The sequence below is a fragment of the Delphinapterus leucas genome, chromosome 4 (genome assembly GCF_059928025.1).
Source record: "Delphinapterus leucas isolate spDelLeu-1000000601 "Yukka" chromosome 4, BTC_Dleu_Yukka2, whole genome shotgun sequence".
In the NCBI taxonomy this organism is placed as follows: domain Eukaryota; kingdom Metazoa; phylum Chordata; class Mammalia; order Artiodactyla; family Monodontidae; genus Delphinapterus; species Delphinapterus leucas.
This window is the reverse complement of record NC_143132.1, coordinates 3,968,388-3,991,229: the sequence shown is the minus strand read 5'-3', so window position 1 is coordinate 3,991,229 and position 22,842 is coordinate 3,968,388. Positions and strand designations below refer to the sequence as shown.

At 50.7% G+C, this 22,842-nt stretch overlaps 1 protein-coding gene across 3 annotated transcripts in view; it reads right to left on the bottom strand.

Annotated features, from left to right (window-relative positions):
* The window catches only part of PRDM15 (PR/SET domain 15), a 58,780-nt gene that overhangs the window by 34,544 nt on the left and 1,394 nt on the right, over positions 1-22,842 (bottom strand). For all 3 annotated transcript variants that reach the window (XM_022552830.2, XM_089910215.1, XM_089910217.1), the window contains exons 2-5: positions 8,890-8,935; positions 8,269-8,362; positions 6,665-6,818; positions 4,209-4,461 (exon numbers count right to left, since the gene is read on the bottom strand). In XM_022552830.2, coding sequence (XP_022408538.2) covers positions 4,209-4,461; positions 6,665-6,818; positions 8,269-8,362; positions 8,890-8,935 — 547 coding nt within the window. The remainder of the gene's footprint in view (positions 1-4,208; positions 4,462-6,664; positions 6,819-8,268; positions 8,363-8,889; positions 8,936-22,842) is intronic.

Below are 22,842 nucleotides of genomic sequence, written 5' to 3'. Positions count from 1 at the left end.
TCTATTTTCCAAAAATTATCTTTAAAAGATAAGACTTGGGCTTCCCTGGTGGTGCAGTGGTTGAGAGTCCGCCTGCCGATGCAGGGGACGCGGGTTCGTGCCCTGGTCCTGGAAGATCCCACATGCCGCGGAGCGGCTGGGCCCGTGAGCCATGGCCGCTGAGCCTGCGCGTCCGGAGCCTGTGCTCCACAACGGGAGAGGCCACAGCAGTGAGAGGCGCGCGTACCGCAAAAAAAAAGACTTAAGAAAAAATTAGCCAGCAACCAGAAGGCAATTCTTCATCCCAACCACTCACACGCCCAACAAAAAAGAAGTGTCTACGCAAAATGAAACAGTAGCTGGCAGTGGAGAGACAGGGAGAAGGCCCACAGCAGGACGGTCGGCAAAACGTGTAATGAAGATCAATCACGTGGTACATCAGCATGTACAGCAAGACCTCAACCACGCAGAAGTGCATGGCTTTTTAAACGACGGAAAAGAAATGGCAGAGCTACAGGGACGGAGGGTAGATGCTGGCCGCCAGGGGATGGAGTACAGAGCTGTACAAGGGAATCGTCTGGGGTGCTGAGAACGTTCTACATCTTGATTGTGGTGGAGCTCACACAACTGTAGACATTTGTCCAAACTCTGAACTGTCCACCTAAAATCGCTATTTTATTGTTTGTTAACTACACGCCCACAGCGCTGGTTTTTTAAAACTATTAGAAAATGCTAATCAAAAATGCTAGGAGTCGTTAAGATGGTGATGTTATATGTGATTTCAAAGTTCCCCAAATGTTATGAAATGTACTTATATTTCATTTTTTTCACTAGAAAGGTGATTTTGAAACTCTGATGCTGACAGCCGACCCTGAACCCCACGCACCCGCCCGCTGAGACCACTGGGCTTCTGGGCCTCCTCCTTCATCTGCCAACAGGCCCAGGTGTGTGTAAAGAAGAAAAACCAGCCTTAATGTGAGCTCAAGGAGAACATGTGATTAGAAAAGTAAATCCACTACCAGAAAAAAAAAACAAACAGATTAATTTTTGAAAGGAGCGTGCCAGGTAGAAGGAGACCCACTTCCCTCGGTATTTAAAAGTCTGCTCTGCCAGTCTACAAACGGGCCGATCGCTATGGCAGACATCTATGACAAAGATGTCTGAAGCAAATTCAAAAGAGAGAACGAATGAGTCTTAGCAGTTCCGATGCTCACCTAGAAAGTTGATAAATAATGTAGAGGCAGACTGCTCCTTGCCCACGGGCCCCCTCAGGACCCTTCTGGAACAAACTGGTGGTTCCTAGGGCCCCTTCACCTTGCTCTGACCCACTCCCATCGGGATAAAGGTGCAGCGCTGGCTACAAAGGCCCCGTGTGATCTCACGGGTGCGTCCAGACCAGAGGCGGGATGGGGAACGGCCTCATCTCAGGAGGGGCAGAGGTGAAGCCATCTCCCTACCTGTCAGATCTGGATAATCAGAATCATGCAGAAAACCAGCTTTCCACGGGTTTCCAGGCCTCTCTTCACAGGCCTCATCTGCTCCCGTTACTGAGAAGTGGGCACTCAGTAACCCAGGACTCCCAACGCACGGCTTCCGATGGGGGAGGTGCTCAAAACACACACCTGACACCGCCCTGGGCCCTGGGCACCCGGATGGGTGGGGCTGGAGCAGGGTTCCAGAAGCCTCTCTGTGCCAGGAGGGGACGTCAGGGGAGGGGAGAGGGGCTTGGGGAAGGGGCTGGGCAGGAGGCCAGGGTGGTAGGAGACAACGCGGGGGTCCTAGGGCGGCTGCCCCGTCCCTAGGTGCAGCAATGGTACTGGCGCCAGCAGCACTGCCGGGGTCAAGTGGTCACTGAGCAGGGGGCTCTCCCAGGAAGAAAAGAAACAAGGAACCCAACTAACCAACTAGTTAACAGTAGTCAGGAACTTTCATCACGTTGCCAAGAAATGTGTGCTTGCCCTTTGTCCCCAAACAGAAAGTGAAAAAAATCATAAAAGCTATTTCTAAACTTTTTGAGTACCTAAGTTGCTTATTTATTTCCCCAATTCAGAAGCTAGTTTAGGGTGGCCACGCTGCTTGCCTGGTTATGAACAGCGCCCTACATTCTCAGAAGCCCAGAGGAGGGGCCACAGCTACCCTAGTGTCCTGCTTGAGAACGGTTAGAACGGAATCCGGAGGCAGGTATTGGACAACACGGTCCTGGGCTCATTTCATGAAGATCTATGCTCTCCAACGCAGCCCCAGATTCAAGAGCCCTCCGGAGGCAAAAAGCCAACAACAACTGGAACTCTGATAAGGGGAGGTGACCTCTGTGTTGACTTTGACCTTGAGAGCCATGAGGGGCATGCATGCCACCTCCAGGACACAACTGACAAGGTCAGACTCTACAAGCCAAACCCTGACGTGCAGTCTGGGCTGGTCCCGGGACACGCACAGGGTAAGGAATCCACGACACGAGAAAGCCAGGCCGGCAAGATCCTGGTGACCCTGGACAGTACCCAGGGAGGTGGCCTCACCTCGGTGCTTGAAAATGACTCCTGACCCCGTGGAGTGCCACTGCAGGTGCCTCCCAGGGGCAGGAGCAGGGGCAGGGCCAGGTACCCGGTTTTAGCAAATCCTAGGGGCTAGAGCAGCCTGGTGAAAAACCCAGGGTCTCTCCAAATTCTTTCTGCCCCCTTTACTATCAAAATAAAGAAAGGGCCATCAAGCCCAGTCTCCCTCTGCAAATATCCCTGTGAAGATGCAAACCCTCTCCTGCCACCAGACCCCGCGTGCAGCCATCCGTCACTCCCGGAGCACGCCCCAGAGGCTCCACGGGCCACCATCACCCAGCCAGCCTGCAGTGACTGAAGAGGGGTCCTGGAAATTCACGTCCGCCTGGAACCTTTGGGTAGGGTCTTTGCAGAGGTAACCAAGATAAGATGGGTCAGACTGGTTGAGGGTGGTCCTAAATCCAGTGACTGGTGTCCTCATAAGGAGAGAACCCAGAGACACAGGGAGAGACCTAGGCAGGGATGGGGTGCTGCAGCTACGATCCAGGATCGCCAAGGGTTATCGGCAACACCAGAGCTGGGAAACCCGCATCTTGGACTCCAGGCTTCCAGACTGTGAGACAACATATTTCTTTTGTTTTAGCCCCGGTTTGTGGTGCTTCGTCTGGGATGCCTCACGGATACCTCCCTCCCTCTCTCACACTGCCACGTGAGCCCACCGGAAGCAGCTCCCAAACTTCCGCCACGATGCACACGTGGGACAGACCAGAACCTCCCAAGCCTGTACGGAGCTGTCTGTAGCCCACGGTGCTCATAATAAGAGGGATCATCTCCTTGTCAGAACCCTGTTGTTCGGGGGTCGGAAGGAAAGTCAGTGTCAGCTTCTCCCTGCCACAGGAAGTAATCTTCGTGGCAGCAACAAGCATGTCTGCCCCGGGCAGGACCAGGTGGAGCCGTACGGAAGCCCTGCTCTCCCAGGTCGTAGTGCCACGTGTGAGCCACTTCACGTGGTCCCTCAAGGTCAGGTGGTGAGGATGAACACCCCGAGGATCCACAGCGTGGGTAGAAAAGATTTAAATTCATCGGCCCCCTTCACGAGGTGATACCCCCGACCCCAGGTCAGCAGGACACGCATTCTGATTTGCTTTTCCAAAAGGATGTGGGTGAATCGCACGTCACTCCACTAGGCCCTTCTCTGACGACACATGCTACACAGGCACACACATGCGTATACACACGCGCATGCACACGCACACCCCGACCTCCGGGAAGAGGCTGCTGGAAGGCGGCTAGCACCAGCACTGGAGCCAGAATCGGGTTCAAACCCTGATTCCGTCACTCTTTGCACTGTGATTCAGGGAAGCTTCCTTAACCTCTCTGTGCTCCGTTCCCTCTGCCCAAACCCAGGGTCCACAACCTGACCCCCAGGGACCAGGTGGGTGAGTGACGCGTGTGAAGCCACAGAGCTGGGGGCAGAGCTGCCCGCCACCAAGCGCCTGGCTTGGGGCAAGCTCTTCTAACGGTTTCTCGGCCCAGGTATTCAACCAGCAGACCTACAGACCCACCACGTGGTGTCAGGACCGAGCCCTCAGTGCTCCCCACGCCCGCGGGCCTTCCCGGCCCGACTCGGCCCGACTCTTCTCACTAACACCGGGCTGCTGCGTGCGGCCAAGGGGCCGTGGGTCCCCGCGGGGCGGCAGGACGGCAGGCGCGCTGGGGACAGGGGCCCCCACGTACCGTGGAGCCCAGGGCAGGCCTGCCTCAGCATGGGCTTGTCCATCCTCTTGGCGTAGAAGGCCGCGTACCACACGCGCAGCTCGGTGCCCGGGGGGATGTCACGCGAGGTGGTGAAGTACACGTCACTGCCGTGCTGGAAGGCCGTCAGGTTCTGGTGCCCGGGCTCCGCTGCCGGCCGCACCAGCATCATCCAGTTGCAGTCATCCTCATTGGAGGTGTCGAAGCACACGGGGTGCCCGTCCTTCTGGAACACCTGGGGGTGAGCGCGGCCCGCCGAGGGGCCGGGGCGGGGGCTGGTTATCCACCGGTATGCGTGTCAGCGTGTGTGTGTGTGTGTGTGAGAGAGAAGGGGGGCTGCTGAGTGACCAGTCCGGACGGCACCACATCAGAGGCCAAACCGTGCTCCATACAGACCTATTTAGGCATTTACAGTGGTGGGAGGGCAGAGGTAGACCCCTGAACAGGTCAGGCTGATCACAAGCAGAAGGGAAGCAGGAGACACAGCAAAAGGTCAGGTGTCACCGGGAGACCCTAGTTCTCCGCATGGCTCAGGTGGGAACTGGGACGCCTAATTTCCACCTGTGGTCCAGGTGGGCACCCGGACGCGTGCATTCTGCTACACGGGGAAACCTGAGTTCTGCTCCTAGGCCAGGAGTTATCAGGAGACCTGAGCTCTATGCGTGGCCCGGCTGGGAACTAGGACATCTGAGGTCTACTTGTGGTCCAGGTGTAGAACCTGGACACTCAAGTTCTAATCAGTTTTCAAGTGGGCACGAAGGCGCTTCTTGGGTTCTACTCCCGGCCCAGGTGTGTCATCAGGACACCTCAATTCTAGGCATGGCCCAGGTGGGAATCAGGACACCTGAGCTCTACTCCAGTTCCAGACGTCATCGGGACACCTGAACTCTATACCTGGCCCAGGTGTCATCAGGACAGCTGAGTTCTACTCATGGCCCATCTGGGCATCAGGACACCCAAGTTCTTTTCCCGGCTCTGTTGCAAGTATGGTCAGTGACTTTAGCAAAGTTCCTCAATCTTTATAAGCTGTGCCCTCAGCTGCAAAGCAGCACCACTGCTTTATGGATTAAATGCAAGCAGGGCCCAGGGGGAGAAGCTTGAATATTTTGAAGTTCAAAGTAACCACATGGAATAGGGGGTTCCTGTCCGCCATTTTCTGATGCAATCATTGCTTCCTCGTTGTAGGAAGAAATCTCCCCCCTCTCCTGGGCTTTTCCTGTAGGGGCTCCCCACTGCTAAGAGCTAGAGGCCCCCTTTGAGGATGGAGCCCTCGGAAGCAAGAGGAGGGGGCAGAGGGGTCCACCAGGTGCCTAATGACCCTGAGCCGGTGTGGGAACTGCTCCCTTGCCCTCCCTCCACGGGCATAAAGCTGCCCCCAGCACCCAGATAACCAACGCTGAGCCTGTGCTGGAAACAACTCAATACGAGACACAGACCTTCAGAATCTGAGTCGCTGAAAGAAACCATAACAGGCACAAAGGACTTTTTCAAAGGGGCCTTGGCCGACCTCGGGCCCATAGCGATTACGTGCATCAGCCCCAGGCCTCTTTACCTCACTCCTTCACGTAAAATAACGTCTCTTTCTTTCCTTTCTTTGGAAACAAATCAAGTGCCTTTCCTTCCGCTCTGCTGTGCTGAAATCTGCCTTGTAAACTCAGTTCTCCAAGGACTGGCAGAACTCCGCGGTCACCTAGATCACCTCTGTCCTGAAACACGTGCGTCTCTGCTAAGGGTCTCCAGGAGAGCTCACCTCTCGGGGTAACCATTGCCCAACCAGCACCTGTTCCTCTCTGTTTATTTACAGGTGTTTTTGAAGGCTGGCTGAGGCTGGGGGCGTACTGGGTGCGGGGACAGAGCTGTGACTGACACCCACGTCCCTCGCCTCACGGCGCCTCCGTGGGTCTCACTTTAAGTGATCCAAGCCCTCCCACCGATTTCCTTCCATTTTGTTTTTCTCAGTGTCATATAAAAGCTGCCATTTTCCAGCCTGATGTGCTTTTCAGAGCTGCCAAATTTTGCACTGGCCTCTCATCAAGGCCTCGACAAGACACCTCCTTTCGAAAGAGCCTTGCAAAGTATCCTACGCTCTGCACCAGTGTGAAAATACTAAAGCACTCCTGCAAAAACACTAACGCACTCCTGCAAAAATCCACAGAAAGCCCCCCCTCCTAAAGCCTGCGCTGGGGGTCTACTCTTGCAGATGTTTTAAATAGACTCTCTTTAATGTCTTGCAAAATACTAACTTAACTCTGATGCTCTTGTGATATAAAAACTAAAAAAAAATCTGAACATTGTCTTGGAAATTCAGCAGAACTATAATACCTAGAGCTGTTTCTAAGACATTTATGAATCACTGGAGCTCAGCGGGCATTGCCCCATCTGCACGAGGAAGGTCACAAAGCAGGGGTTCTGCCTCCCCCACTGGGCCCAGCTTTTACCTTCAATGGAAACGCAGACTCCTTCTCCCATTTGGCGACTCTCCTTGACTCAAATGGGCCAAACTGTGTGCGCTTGACGAGCTGGGTCACAGCAAACACCCCCTCAGCTCCATCTTCCAGGCGTCTGATCTCCAGGTTGGAGGGAAGGGACGACCTAGAAATAGAACAAAGCAAGAGACTCTCGGCCCCGGGCATCCACTGACCGAGGTGCCACCCACACCAGGGGACAAGAGTGTTAGGGTGATGGAAAAGGTCGCTCTCACTGGCCCCCAGAGCGGGCAATAGAGGGGCATTGACTCAAGGATGTGTTTAAAATCCCCGCCCAGGAGACAGAGCCGATGCGTGTGTGTGCGCTCACACACGCACACACACACACACACACACACACATCCTAAGTGTGGGCTTCAATCGGCCAACAGAGAGAGGAGGACCACAGAGAGACCACAAAGAGGCGCCACGTGTAAAGTACCACGGGGAAGACAAGAAGTGCCACCGCATTCCAAAGACCAGAAAAGCATTTCCAGCCAGGCTGCACTGGGCTGGTTTCATCGAGGATGTGGCCTTTCTAAGTAAACCCAGAATATCAAGGATGGGGCACGCGTGCCAGGGGGAAGGCATGTGGGCTGGGGCCCTGCGTGAAGGCCAGGGCCAGCCTGGCCCACGTCGGGAGTGGGGCGGACCCCCAGGGCGCCTGGAGCACACACCCCTCCCAGGAGCGAGCAGCGGGGCTGAGACAAGGAACCTATCATAGAGGGACTGATGGCTCCCACGGGAACTTTGTGGGCGACAGGCAACCACTGAAGGTTTTGGAAAAGAGCTCATCAGATCTGTACTTTAGGCGAAATTAGTAATCTCCGCTTTGTGCAGGGAAGTAACAGTAAGACAAGGAAATAAAGAGGCTGGGAAAACCAGCTGGGTGGCTTCTAGGAACTGCGTTGATTAGATGACAATTTTAGTGCCACTACATGCCGGGCCCTAAATCAGGTGTAACGATCACAGCAACTCTCCAAGGGCTAGTTATTCTCTCCACTTCACAGATGAGGCAACTGAGGTGCAGACAGGAGCACGTCTCGTCCGGGTTCAAACAGCTACTACGTGGTAGGTGGGGCTGTGCCCCTCCCCCCCAGGGAAACGTGCACTGGCAGAGCCACGGAGCCCCCTCACCAGATCTAGGTGCTCGTCCAGAAGCTGGCTGCCCGCATCCCCGCCCCTTGCCCACAGTGTGCACCTGTTAGACGTCAGGCCTGGGCTCGGACCACAGGGGAGGCTGAACAAGCTCGGCCATGGCGGTCAACGCATAAACCGACCCAGCCCATCAGCTGAACCAGGAACTAGATAAAAGACATTGACCCTGAAGTGTCTGCAACAAGCCTCGGCTCATCCTGGCGGCAGGAGACTCAGCTCACGGTGGGACGGAGATTTCGGACGGCCTCAAACGTGAGGACAGCCCTTCTCACGGAAGTCTCTCCCACTTCTTCTTTTGCTGTTCCCCGCCCCCCCCCCTTTCGTAGACACCCAGGCCACCAGGCTCTTGCAGCAGGTGATATGCCGAAAACCCTGTCTGACAGGCAGGACGATAAAAGCAGCTCAAGATGGTCACTTACCTTGCCCTGCTTAACACAAAGGAGTCTTTGACCATGACCACTGGGCCCAGCTCGGGACATTCAGAGTCGTGGTACTGGCTGCAGTCTTCACACCCTGCAAACAAACATCCCAGCGTCAGAGGGGGCGCTGAGTGGGGAGGGAGACGCCCACAGAGCATCGCGAGGCCTGGGGGTAAGCGACAGTGCTCCCCACGAATGCAAAAAGAGCGCAAGGCAGGACGTGCGCCCCCGGGAGGAAACCCTGCTCCACGACATGCTGCGAAGTAGGCCAAGCCACCTCTATGGGGACGGAGGACAGGGGTGTCCCCAGGGAACGAGCGTAAATGAAAATTCACCAACTTAACCTGTTTATCATAAATCTAACATGTTGTGAGCCTCTTTCTAAAACCTGGGGTTACTTATCTGAGTCAACTGCCACCCCTGCCGAGTGCCCTTTGCCGGGAGTTCTCAGACAGATGCTCCTTTTAAAACGGTGCCCAGCAGCACGTTTCTCGTGTAATAAATCGCGGTTCTTAAGACAAGTAAGACCACGTCTAAAGGAGAGAGCTCTTCTCTACTACAGAAACCAAGCGTGGACGTGGCTTTGCCTTCCATGGTGAGGATGGGCCACGGGCCACTTACAGATGAACATGATCTCCTCGTTCCCATCTTCAGCCATCACCGCCACCTGTCAGGACAGAGCGCCGCGTTAGTGATCAGCTTTGGCCAAAGGCATTTTAAAAATTGAAGTACAGTTGATTTACAGCGTTGTGTTAATTTCTGCTGTACCGCAAAGTGATTCAGTTACATTCTTTTTCAGATTCTTTTCCATTGGCGTTTTTTAAAGACAGTCCCTGCTAATGGCCCCCTCGAGCCTGTGTAGGGACTGGCTTACTTTGTGCTTTTTAAGAAATTTTTTATTTTATTTTATTGGTCCTGCCACGTGGCTTGCGGGATCTTAGTTCCCCGACCAGAGATTGAACCCGGGCCCCTGGCGGTGGAAGCGTGGAGTCCTAACCACTGGACCGCCAGGGAAGTCCCTGACTTTGTGCTTTAAAGGCAACAGGCAGCAGGGTCCCCTTTATCATGGGTTCGGGTGGGGGCCTTGAAATGTTTTCTAACCGAGAATGATGCTTTTTCATAAGCCATTGATGTGAATGGCTCTGAATTAGGATGTCTTCGTGAACTCAGGCTTTCATCTTTCATATCAACCATCCATTTCCAGTTGTAAAATAAATACACCACTATTTTAAAAAGCCCGTTTTCTCACTGCCACTTCTATTTTTTCCTCCCTCATGGGACTATGACTTCCTCCGGGGCAATCACATCACACGCGACCTCCATTTTCTTCCACTTGCTAACCTGTGCGTGACACCAAATTTCTCTCGGGGGGACTAAGCACCGCCTGACATCATGGAGGAGAGCTCGCCTGCTCTCCACAAAACCTTCATCACAACTGGTCACTTCTATCTCCCATTCAACCTTGAGGTTCACCTCCATAGCGGGCAGCTGTGCTCAGGCCCCCTGCATATTCGTGGGCGATCTGAACATGTTCAGATGGGGCCTCAGATTCCTGATCTATGAAATGGAAATGAAAATGCCCACCTCATGTAGTTTTGGGGGGAGCATAAAGTGAGACACACCCCGTATGTGCCACTCAATAATCGTTCCTCTTCCCTCCCACCCCTCCATCCCCAATTAAGCTAACTCAACACATCCTTCCTGCATCCCACTCCCAGCCAAGCCCGAGTGTATCACTAGGTACCTTTCTGGGGAAGTACACAGGCCGGCCGCTCCATGAATGCCGATTCCACACGCCCTCTGCCCCATTTCCACCCCGGGAGCTTGTGAAGAATGAATAGCAGACAAACGCAAAGTCCAAATGAAAACTGATTTGCTGAACACATGATTAGCTGAAAGGTCCGCCACAGAAGAGTGAATTAGTTATAAGGAAACAAGGCAGAGAGATGGCGTTTCCAATTTGCCCCTAAAATGCCAAGGATCAACAACCAGGGCATATTTTTTTCCCCAAACACAGCACAGTTTTTTCTGTTCCTGGGGACACCCCTTTACATTACAAGATGCCTCATGTGGCCTCAGCACGTTTAACTTGGTGTTTCCTGGTTGATGGGCTCCACAGGTGGGGTCAGGGGCCAGTCTGGAACAGGGACAATGGCTGGTCACGGAGCAAAAGGAGAAGAGGGACGAAGAGGCAGAGGAAACACGTGAAAACCCGCTTTCATGAGCTGCTGAGGTGCCCCCAGGAGCTTGAGAGCCGTCCGCCCATCAGCAGGAACCCACTCTACCCACCAACACCAGCTCATGGTCAAGGAAGTTGTACAAGAACAGTGGGCTCTTAAGGGAGCCCTCAAACTGCTTACAAAGCTGGCAGCATCGGAGGGTGTGGACAAACGGAACCGTTCTGGCCTTCCCCGTGGCCCAGTGTGGCCGCCTCCCCTGTGCCTGCCTCTGGTCTGGCCTCTCAAGGCTTCCATGTCTTGGCTACTGTAAATAGTTCTGCTGTGGACACTGGGGTGCGTGTATCTTTTCAAATTAGAGTTTTCTCTGGATATATGTCCAGGGGCGGGATTGCTGGCTCATATGGTAGCTCTATTTTTAGTTTTTGAAGGAAGCTCCATACTGTTCTCCATAGTGGCTGTACCAATTTACATTCCCACCAACAGTGCAAGAGTGTTCCCTTTTCTCCACACCCTCTCCAGCATCTGTTATTTGTACACTTTTTAATCACGGCCATTCTGACTGGTGTGAGGTGGTACCTCATTGTAGTTTTGATTTGCATTTCTCTAATAATTAGCGACGTTGAGCATCTTTTCATGTGCCTGTTGGCCCTCCATATGTCTTCTTTGGAGAAATGTCTATTTAAGTCTTCTGCCCGTTTTTGGATTGGCTTGTTTGTTTTTTTGTTACTGACTTGTATGAGCTGTTTGTGTGTTTTGGAAATCAAGTCGCATTGTTTGTAAATATCTTCTCCTACTTCACAGGTTGTCTTTCCGTTGTGTTTGTGGTTTCCTTTGCTGTGCAAAAGCGTGTATGAGTTTGATTAGGTCCCATCTGTTTATTCTTGCTTTTGTTTCTACTGCCTTGGGAGACTAAGAAAACACTGCTATGGTTTCTGTCAGAGAATGTTTTGCCTATTTTCTCTTCTAGGAGTTTTATGGTGTCATGTCTTATATGTAAGTCTTTAAGCCATTCTGAGTTTATTTTTGTGAATGGTGTGAGGGTGTGTTCTAACTTCACTGATTTACATGCAGCTGCCCCACTTTCCCAACATCACCAGCTGGAGACACTGTCTTTTCTCCATTGTATATTCTTGCCTCTTTTGTTGAGATTAATTGACTATAGGTGTGTGGGTTTATTTCTGGGCTCTCTATTCTGTTCCATTGATCCATATGTCTGTTTTTGTGCCAATACCATGATGTTTTGATTACTGTAGCTTTGTGGTATTATCTGAAGTCTGAGAGTTATGCCCCCAGCTTTGTTCTTTTTCCTCCGGATTGCTTTGGTAATTCTGCATCTTTTATGGTTCCATATAAATTTTAGGATTATTTGTTCTAGTTCTGTGAAAAATGTCACAGATAATTTGGTAGGGACAATTAATCTGTAGATTGCTTTGGGTAGTATGGCCATTTTAACAATATTAATTCTTCTAATCCAAGAGCATGGGATATCTTTCCATTTCTTTAAATAATCTTTAATTTCCTTTATCAATGTTTTATAGTTCTCAGCATATAAGTCTTCCACCTCCCTGATCAGGTTTATTCCTACGTATTTTTTTTTGGGAGGGGGAATGCGATTTTAAAAGAGATTGTTCATTTTTTACTTTCCCTTTCTAATATTTCACTGTTAGTGTGAAGAAATGCAACAGATTTCTGTTTGTTAATCTTGTATCCTGCTACTTTGATGAATTCATTTATCAGTTCTAGTAGTTTTTGTGTGGCACCTTTAGGGTCTTCTACATAGTGTCATGTCATTTGCATATAATGACAATTTTACCTCTTCCCTTCCAGTATGGATATCTTTTATTTCTTTTTCTTGTCTGAGTGCTATGGCTAGGACTTCCAATACTATGTTGAACAGAAGTAGTGAGAGTGGGCACCCTTGCCTTGTTGCAGATTTTTGCAGGAAGTCTTTCAGCTTTTCACTGTTGAGTATTACGTTGGTTGTGGGTTTGTCATACATAACTTTTATAAAGGAGCCTCCTGAAGTCTGTGTTGTGCTGGCAAAATCCCTCTGGTGTGCAGAATGCTCCTTTGCAGAAGGGAAGTCCAGTCTCCAGACTTCTGCAGCATGTAAGAAATCTCAGACCAAGGGATTGTAAATAGTACTGTTGTAGGGAAGATGACAGAAAAATATTCAAAGTGTGATATTCAGCCATTTTAACCACCGATCCTGGGGAAACTTACTTATATCAGTGGTTCTCAGTGTGGTCCCTGGACCATCAAACAGTAGCACCAGCAGCTCCTGGGAATTTCTCAGAAATGTGAATTCTTGGGCCCCTCCCCAGACCTGCTGGGCTGGGGCCCTGCACTCTGTGTATTTGCAAACCTCCAGGTTACCCTGATGTGGCTCAAGTCTGAGAACTGCTGCTTAACCTTCAATCTTTTTAACACTTACATGATTACTACTGCAAAAAGCACTGGGGGACCACAGTAATCATGTCAGGAAATGAGATTTGTCATGAGGGTCAGTTAGGCTTAGACCAGGAGTATCTGTGTGTAACTTGGTGGGAAATGGGGAGCAAGGGGAGATCTGGGGCAGATGCTCTCTGTGACACCTGAGGTTTACTCGGCAGCCCCCATGATTACAACCGTTAAAAACAATTCTGAAAAAGAAGACTAAAGTGAGAGAAATCAGTTTACCTGGTTCAAGCTTAATTATAAAGAACAGTAATAAGGACTTTGGTATTGGTAGAGGGATAGACACACAGATCAATGGAAATGGAGAACAGACTCACAGAAATATGCTCGACTGATTTTGGACAAAGGGGAAAAGCAGCTCAGTGGAGGAAGGATGGTCTTTTCAACAAACGGTGCTGGGGCAACTGGACATGCAGAGGCAGAAAAAAAAAAAAAGAACTGTGACCTCACATCTCACACAAAGATTAATTCATAATGGGTCAGAGACTTAAAACATAAAACAGTAAATTTTTTTTAGAAAAACAGGAGAAAATCTTTGAGATCTAGAACTAGCCAGTTTTTAGACTTGTCACCAAAATCATAGTTTACTAAAGGAAAATTGATAAATGGGACTTCACCAAAATTTAACATTTTTGCTCTACAGGAGATGTTGTTAAGAGGATGAACAGACAATGTAAAGACCAGGAGACATTTTTGCAAACCACATAACCATATGCAGAATATGCAAAGAACTCTCAAAACCCAATAGTAAAAATGCAAACAAGCCAATTAGAAAATGGGCAAAAGGCATGAATAGACATTTCATCAACAAAAACACTGGAATGGCAAATAAGCACATGAAAAGATGTCCAATGTCATTAGCTGCCATGGAAACGCAAGTAGAAACTGCAAGGACACCACTCCACACCTTTCAGAACGGCGGGATGCCGGTGGGGATGAGGGGACTGGGGCATCTGTGTTCGCTGGTGGGAGTAGGAATCCATTTGACAGTTTCTGATAAAACCAACATGGCCTATGACCCAGCAATGGCACTGGTGGGTGGTTATCCCAGAGAAATGGAAACTTACACCCACAAAAAACCTGTATATTACTACTGAAGGTAGCTTTATTCCTAAGAGCCTAAACTGGAAACAACCCAGAGTCCCTCACTGGGTGACTGGTTAGACAATCTAACCTGTGGTCCATCCACAGCCTGCAATGCTGATCAGCAACTGAAAACACGCAACTACGGACACACACAACCGACCTTGAATCCCCAGAGTGCTGCTGGGTGAAAAACGCCAGTCCTCAGAGGTTACGCGCCGTATGACCCCATTCACGTAACACTCTTGAAATGACAAAATTATTGAGGAGGGGACTAGAGCACTGATTGGTGGGGGTAAAGGAGGGAGAGGGGTGGGAGGAAAGGGGGGGGCTATAAGGGGGCACCAGGGGGCTCCTTGCGGGGCTGGAACATTCTGTATCTGGACTGCGTCAAGGTGACCATCCCTGCTGCCACCCGGTACTGGAGTCGTGCAAGATGGTACCACTGGGGGAAACTGGATGCAGCATACACGGATCTCTCTGTGTTCTTTCTTATAACCACCTGGGAACCTACAGTGATCTCATCAAAGTCAGTGAAATCAAATCACTGGAGTTCAAAAGCAACTTCCAGCACAATGCGTGGGAATGGTCTGGATCCTGGTGGAGATAAAGCACATATGACTTTTATCGGACCACTGGATATCTGAACACCGACTGGATATCTGACCAGATTTTGACCATGTTAAGGAACCAGTGTTAAATGTTTTAGGTGGGTAACAGTATTGTGGTTATTTTTAGAGTCCTTCTCCTGTAGAAACAGACTGAAATATTTACAAACGCAATGATGTGACCAGGGTTTGCCTCGAGGTCCTACCGGTGGGGAGTCCTGGACGGGGTGGAGGGGGCAGTCAGACCTGGGCGACAGCAGCTGAGCTGGCGATGGACACGTGAGGTCGGCCGTTGCCTGCGGGTCCACTGTTTTGTGTGTTCATACTAAAGCTATTTGTAAATGGTGCCGACACACTCTTCCCAGGTCCTCCTCTTCCGCTGACGCTGCGTCCTGCCCCCAAAGCTGGCCTTGGACGCATGCCAAGTCCACTAAACGCCTTTTTCTTCACCTCACTTGACCTCTGGGTCACACCGGATGTGGCTGACTGCTCTCCTCTCCTCCGCAGCCACTCCTCTCCCAGCCAACCGCACGGAGCTACTCTCTCGCGGCGCTCCGGCCCCTGGGGTATCCTCCTCTACCACCCGGTCGCTGTCTTAGCTCCCACGGGCTCAGCACCGGCCCCTTCTCATCCCTCCTCGTGCTGGACCCTCTTCCCAGGCTGTCACACCTGCTTCTGTGGCTGCTGCTAATACCACATGGACACTGGTGACCCTACTCGGGGTCCCACACGTACACCCAGCTCCCCGGCCGCACCTCTGCCTGGAAGCCGGCGGCAGCTCAACGCGCCAAAAACAAACTCCGGGCCACTCCCAGCTTCACTGCCTGGTGCTCCGAGGGCCACGGGAGGCCGAGTCTGGCTCTCAGGCAGGTGGTCAGGGACCTCCTACGGCTGCGAACGTTCATCACCCAGAACTTGGATGCAGGCAGACACCCTGCCGCCACCCTCAGCTCAGACGGCCCAGAAACCTCATTGGACTGTTGTCAGTTTCACACAAATTTTCTATAAAAACACAGTGCAGTTCCACAGATCGCCTGCCGCTGGGAGTGTTCCCCAGCCTGCCGCTGGTCAAACACCACCTGGAGAGGAAAGAGAGGGTAAGACGAGCCTCCCCCACGTCCCAGCACAGACCAGCTCGATCCAGATTCCCCGGGAAACAGGTCCTGGAAGGGGAACCATACACCAAACGTGGGACAGAACACTCTTTACCACAACGATCGCTCAGATTCCAAGTCCTCAAAGTACCTCCTGTAGGTGGTCGGACAGTGTTCCTCCTTCCGAGACAGGCTTGTCTCACTCAGCATCACGTCCTCAAGGTTCATCTACGCTGGACTGTGTGTCAGAATGGCCCTCCTATTAAAGGCTGAATAATACCCCGTCGTTATTCACCTGTCGATAGACACTTGGGTCGTTTCCACGTTTTAACTACTGTGAATGAAGCCGCTATGAACAAGGGGCAAATACCTCTTCGGGTCTCTGCCTTCAACTCTTTTGAGTCTATACGCAGAAGTGGACTTACTGGATCATACGGTAATTCTACATTTAATTTTTGAGGAACCACCATACTGCTTTTCATGGCAGCTGCACCATCTTCCATTCCCTCCACACCCTCGCCAACACTTATTATTTTCTGGGTTTTTTGACAGTAGCTGTCCTAGCACGTGCAAGGTGAAAAGGAATTTTTTTTTTTCGCCTCGCCGCGTGGCACGTGGGATCTTAGTTCCCCAACCAGGGATTGAACCCTGCAGTGCCCCCTGCAGTGGAAGCAAGGAGTCTTAACCACTGGACCACCAGGGAAGTCCCGATAAGGATTATTTTTAAGTGTGATCTGCAGAAGCTGGGGTTTAGAAAAAACAATCAGTTTTGAAACACTGGAAAGTGAAAACGTCGCAATTTTAAAAGACACGTAGCTTAAAATAACTCAAAGAAAAAGGCGCTTTCAAGAAGGTTGTTGATATGAGTATGAAACGAAGGTTATCGCTTGTTTGTTAATCTGGCTGGGCCTTCCCAGGCCGTCCCTGGCCTGCCTGTGTGATGGAGGGGGACGGATAAAGGACAGAGGCGATGGAGGCTGAGGGCCTGCAAGTTTGCTACTGGCCCAGATGACTTAGCAGTCCCTCCTTGTCAGTGACCAAAGCAGCGGTCTCAACAGAAATATAAGGTAAGCCACACATGGAATGCTTCCTAGATCTTTAGTTTTGAAATAATTACAGGAAGTTTCAAAAATAGCACAGGAAGGTCCCCTGAACCCTTCACTCAGTTTTCTCCAAGGGTTATATCTTACATAACTATGTATATCACATACATAGTTTGAGAGCGTAACTACAGCACACTCTCAAGACCAGGATATTGACCTTGGCACTCACTGTGCATGTGCACGTAATTCAATGTCTTCTCATCACAGGTGTAGGCTCATGGGATGACCTCCACAATCCAGATTCAGGAATGTTCTATCACTGAAAAGATTTCACTCATGTGCCCCTTTAGAGTCACACCCTGTCCCCTGACCATCCCTAACCCCCAGCAACCACTAATCTGTTCTCCAACTCTACAAATTTTATCATTTCAAGAGTGTCATACAAATGGAACCACACAGTACGTGGCCTTTTGAGACTGGCTTTTTTTCTTCACTCCGCAAAATGTCCCTGGTTGTTACATGTATCAGTAGTTCAGGCCTTTTGAGACTGGCTTTTTTTCTTCACTCCGCATAATGTCCCTGGTTGTTACAGGTATCAGTAGTTCAGGCCTTTTGAGACTGGCTTTTTTTCTTCACTCCGCATAATGTCCCTGGTTGTTACATGTATCAGTAGTTCAGGCCTTTTGAGACTGGCTTTTTTTCTTCACTCCGCATAATGTCCCTGGTTGTTACATGTATCAGTAGTTCAGGCCTTTTGAGACTGGCTTTTTTTCTTCACTCCGCATAATGTCCCTGGTTGTTACATGTATCAGTAGTTCATCCCTTTTACTGCCTCTCACTCCATGATGTGAGTTTAACCATTCACTTACTGAAGGAGCCTTGGTTTTGTCCCCATTTTTGGCTATTACAAATAAAGCTGCTATGAACAACTGTGCACAGGTATGTTTGGACATAAGTTGACATTTCTCTGGGATAAACGCCCAGGAGTGTAATGACTGGGTCCTACGTGAGGTGGATGTTTAGTTTTTAAAGAAACTGCCCCACCGCCAACGTCTGAAAGATCCAGTTTCTTGGCGTCCCTGGTAGCATCTGGTGTCACCGTGTTTTATTTTAGCCATTGTCACACATGTGCAGTGGCACCTCATTGTGGCTTTAGTTTGCATTTCCCTCATGGCTAATGACACCGCACATCTTTTCCTGTGCTTATCTGCCACTTGTAAATCCTCTTCGGTAAATGTCTCTTCGTGTCTTTTGCTCATTTTCTAGTTGGCCCCTTCCTGTCCCACTGCCCTTCAGGTCTGACACTGGCTGTGTGGGCCTTCCTTCCACTGCCACCTGGGATTCGTTTGTCCTCTTGGGTGTGGAGCTCTAGTTCCCTGAGCCCTCGTTGCTTCCGTTTTCTTGGTTTATTCCTTTGATCTGGGGAGCACATTTTCCAGTAGTTTCCTTAGAATGGTGCCTGGGCAGTAAATCTCTTGAGAGGACTTGCCTGTCTGCAAACGCCTTTGCTCCAATCTCACGGGCCAGCTGCTTTGCCCGGTACACGGTGGTTTCCCTGAGGAAGGTTGGAGGTGAGACTCCATCGTCCTCAGCTTCCAGTGCCCCAGCTGAGGAGTTTGATGACTTCCCCGGAGGCAAACCCTCTGTACGTGACTCCCTCCCCCCAGATCTCTTAGGCTGTCTTAGCTCCAGGACCCTGAAGTCTCACAGTCTGCCTTGGTGCCGAGCTCAGGCTGTGGCCCTTTCAACCCGGCTCTCCTGTCCTGCAGTCCTCAGACTTTCTTGTGTTATTTCTTTTATAATTTCTTCTGTTTCCTCTTTCTGAACCTCTTAGTTTCATCCAAGATGACATCTGTTTTCCTGACTTCCACATCTGGTTCTTTAGGAGGGATTTCTGAGCAAAGGGGGCAAGAGAGGTTTGCATTCTGCCGTCTCAGAAATGGAAACTGAGCTAGATTGGCCTTCTCAGGCTGATGAGAGCTTTAACGGGCAATCATCTTTTGCTTAACAAAAAAAAAAAAAAAGAAAAGAGGGGAATGTGAGGCCTGATTCTTACTTAATAGGCCTTGTGAGACAGACAAGATATTTTAAAACTAGGCACCCTGGGAGCTTTGGTGGTGAGAAGATCCTCACACGTTCTCAGCATAAGGGCGAGAGCACAGTGGAAAGAGAAACCACAGAGAACAAAGTCCAGAGAAGTCAGATGTGCGGAACAAAGGGGCCCAGAGGGATGGGGCGGAGGGGGCGGGTGGCATGGAAGCAGTGGATCAATGAACAGAATTGAAGCGGCTTGGTCAGAACAGATTCTGTAAACCTCTTGACTAATACGGCACCAAATTGCACTTATGTTTTTGGTCACAATAAAAGGCAAACTTACTATAACTAATTAGCATATATATTTTTAAGCTTACAAAAGGCCAAAGGCCTTGAGTCACAAAGCACTGGGAACCCTCCTTCCCCAAGACGGACTCTCTGTCCAGCAGGTAGGGTCCCTTCCCCCCGACAGCGAGCAGGGAGTGACAGTTCCGGCACATCATCCCCTGCAGGCCCTACGCACGAATCACGATCTAGGGACACTCGAATTAGAACATCTGCCCCGCGGCCTCATCACGGTGGAAGGCCATTTATCGAGGGTTTTCTGATGGTACCTGCGATATTTCAGCACTTAAGCCGGAGAAGCAAATGGTGCTGAACACTGAGAACCAGTCAAACGGAGCCCTAACGTCCAGCAGCTCTCAGGTAAAGAAAGCCGTCACGTCTGGGAAGCCCACGCTTCAATTTGCTGTAAGTTTGCGGAAACATGACCCCACAGGCTCTGGGAGACTCCAGGGGAGCATCCAGAGTTGGGCTTCCTCAGATGCTATTAGAATGAGAGGCTTCAACTGGGCCCCCACTGTGACCCTGAGCTGTCCCCTGCCCCGTGACAGCGAAAGGTTCCTCACCACCCCAAACCATCCATGACCAGCCTCCCAGCTTCCACGACCCCTTCCTCTTGTTTCCTCCTCCAGAAGCTCCCTCCACCTGCCAAACTCCTACCTAACCTTTAAAACCTAATCCAAATGGCCTCTCCTCTCCAAAGCCCTCTTGGCCACACCCGTCACTCACCACACAGGCACACTGCAGCCACGTCTCCCTGGGAGGCCCCGCCCCACCTGCACCTCCCTTATTACACGCCTGTCTGTGCTGCAGAGTTACGCCCCTGGATTATTCACACCAGCCTTCAACAGAGCTCACTCGTGAAAACAAAAAAGTTTTACCTGTGGTTCTAATGCCGTGCTTCTGTCTCCTTTCATTGCAAAAGTCCTGGGAAGGACTCTGGCGGCTTCTCTCTTGAATGGGAAGAACTGCCCTCATGGCTCCACCAAAGCCCTCCACTGTGGACTGCCTCCCCTTCATCCCCTAGGCAGCATTCACCCCCTCCCCCTGGAAACCCTTTCCTGCGAAGTCTCCTGGTCTTTCCATCCCAACCGCTGCTCCTCCCGAGGCCGCTCTGTGCTCCCATCTCAAGCCGCCACACGGTGGGGCAGCCCAGGCCGGCCCTTCGGTCCTTTCTCCATCCGGACCCGGCATTTACCCGCCATCACTTCCCATGCCCGAGTCCACCCAGGCCCCTGAGCCCACCTGACACATGGTTCCATGACCGACCTCTTTGCCAACAGTCCCACAAAAGTGTTTTACAAAATGCGGTTTCTTGCCCTTCAGCTGACAGTGTAAGCTGCTCAGCCTTACTTCAAACAGCTGCAAGGGACGTAATCTCCAGCATATTATGAATATTAACTTCTTAAAATAAAACTGCTATGTGGCTCTTCTAAACACATCTATTGGAATCGAAACACCACAGCGTGATACCCACTGCCATCCGGTCACAAGGCATGTGGACAAGCTCTTCATCCGTCAGGAGGCTCACGGCACTTCTGTCTTTACCATCGTCTGTTTCCATCACCACAGATGTTAAACCCAATGTGTTATGTTTGTGCTTGAAATGACTATTGATCACCTTTTACGCACACAGATCAAATTAGTCTTGATTTCCTATGACCGTGAGTTTGTGCTAATTTCTCCTGGACTACGCTATCGTTCCAATAACTGGGACACCACTGATCAAAATGGAAATACTGCCCACACTGGTAAACAGTCACCTAGCACAGAAGCTGGGTTTAATGAGATAAATAGGACTTTTCCACCAATCCAGTCACGTATCATGAAATTCGATTCAACTCTGTTCCTACCCTTCGTTTTTACAGATGGGAGTGCAGGAAACCCTGCTCCCACAGACAGGTAGTTGGGACGGAAGAACTTTGTTATAGTCGCCACTTAGCAACGACCACCTGCCGAGGTCTCCCATGCACCGTGATAGCCACATATTTGTGAGCTGACCACGGCCCACACCAAGACTGGGGCTGGGGGGTCGCCATTTTCTGGACAGTGGGAGGGACCCTTCCTTAGTAAGGGAGCACTTAAGGAAGGTGATGACCAGGACCATGGGCCCTGGGCAAGGGTTTCTCCCACCCGAGGGGCAGTTTGAAGATGCTGCTGGTCTACCAGGTCCTGATTCCCTGACCACCCCTCAACCTGCACACCTGTCACCTGCACCTCAGTGAATGGCACCTCCTGTCACCCCCTGTACATTCCCCACCCAAACCAGCAGCAAGGCCTGCCTCGCTCTAGAAATACGCTTTGTCCTGTCACCTCATTTCCCCTCTGCCCCCACCCTGTTTCTAGGGGAACCTTGTTGGGCAGCCACGGGGTCCTCTCTAAAAAGACACAGATCCTTTGGACCCCTGCCCCAAACCCCAGTGGTGTCCACTTGGCTCTCAGGGTAAACTCTGAGTAGAGTACAGCCTGTGCCACCCTCCCGTGCTACCCCACCTCAGCCACACAGAGCTTGCTGCCACCCCAGGGCCTTTGCACTTGCCACGTCTGCCTGTGACAGACACCCTCACCCCAGATCTCCACTGAGGGCCTCGCAGCACTGGTTTCCACTGGAATGTCACCTTCTCAGTCAGACCTTCCTGGTCCCCACTGCCCAAGTGTGCCTACCCCTGCCCATCCCCCGCCTCCACCTGTCACCCTTCCTGCCTTCTTCTACATGCTCTAACCACTGTCCACCTCCCTCCCTCCAGAGCATTCGGTCTACCAGGCAGGGCCTTCTCGCTCACCCTCTGCAGCGCCCGGCACGTGAAAGCTGCTGGGTGGACGGCCAATGAACACGCGCACGCGTGAACCATGTGAGATGAAAGACAGGTATTGTCATACGTCACAACTGTGGAAAGGAGGCTGAGAAAGCATTTGAGTCCTCGCCCACAATCTCAGCCTCTCAAATCCCATGTGCAAGAAACAGCTGCCTTCAGTCTCCCTTAAATCTGCAACATGGGAGAAGCGTTCTTCCCCTGGCCTTCTACACAGACGATGATATCAAAAGAATGATACATGAGAGGTATACCCCAAGCTAACGGAGTTCTTTCTCAAACATAATTGTTCCCAGAAAAGCTATTAGCCTTGTAATTGGGGGTGATTTTTAAATTTATTTATTGGTCTTCTGGAAAAAATAACTATTCCTTCTGCTTGCAAAATCTAACATATTGTATTCTTTGTTGGCAGCTTTTTTTGCAAAAATATGAATCAAAGATATAGAAGAAAAAAACTTTATACAGGATAAATCTTACTATCTTTCCCTTTCAAAATTCAAACTATAGTCCTATTTCTTAACCATTCACCATAAGGCAGTGAGGTCAAGGAAATCCAGAGAAGCAGAGTGGAGCCATGAAAATGTGGAAAACGTGAAAATGTCCAGGTTTGAAACAAAATACGGTGGTGTTTTGTGTGTACTGGGTGGGGGGGGAGGCTAACTTATAAAAACAAAGTATCTACATCATTACACTCTCCAGGGAGAGTTCTCACTGTTGCCTTTGAAGATCTGTCACAAAACCACTTGCTCATTTACTTTTCGTCCTTAAAAATACGTCCAGGAACCAAGCTGGGTTTCTCCAAATTTATCTGGTGAGTCCAGATTCTATGAGAGTGGCTTAAGCAAACGTGGTTTTTGTGGGTTGGCCGCTTAAATATGTACACGGGTCCACGTGTCTCTGATCACACACTTGTTTCTACC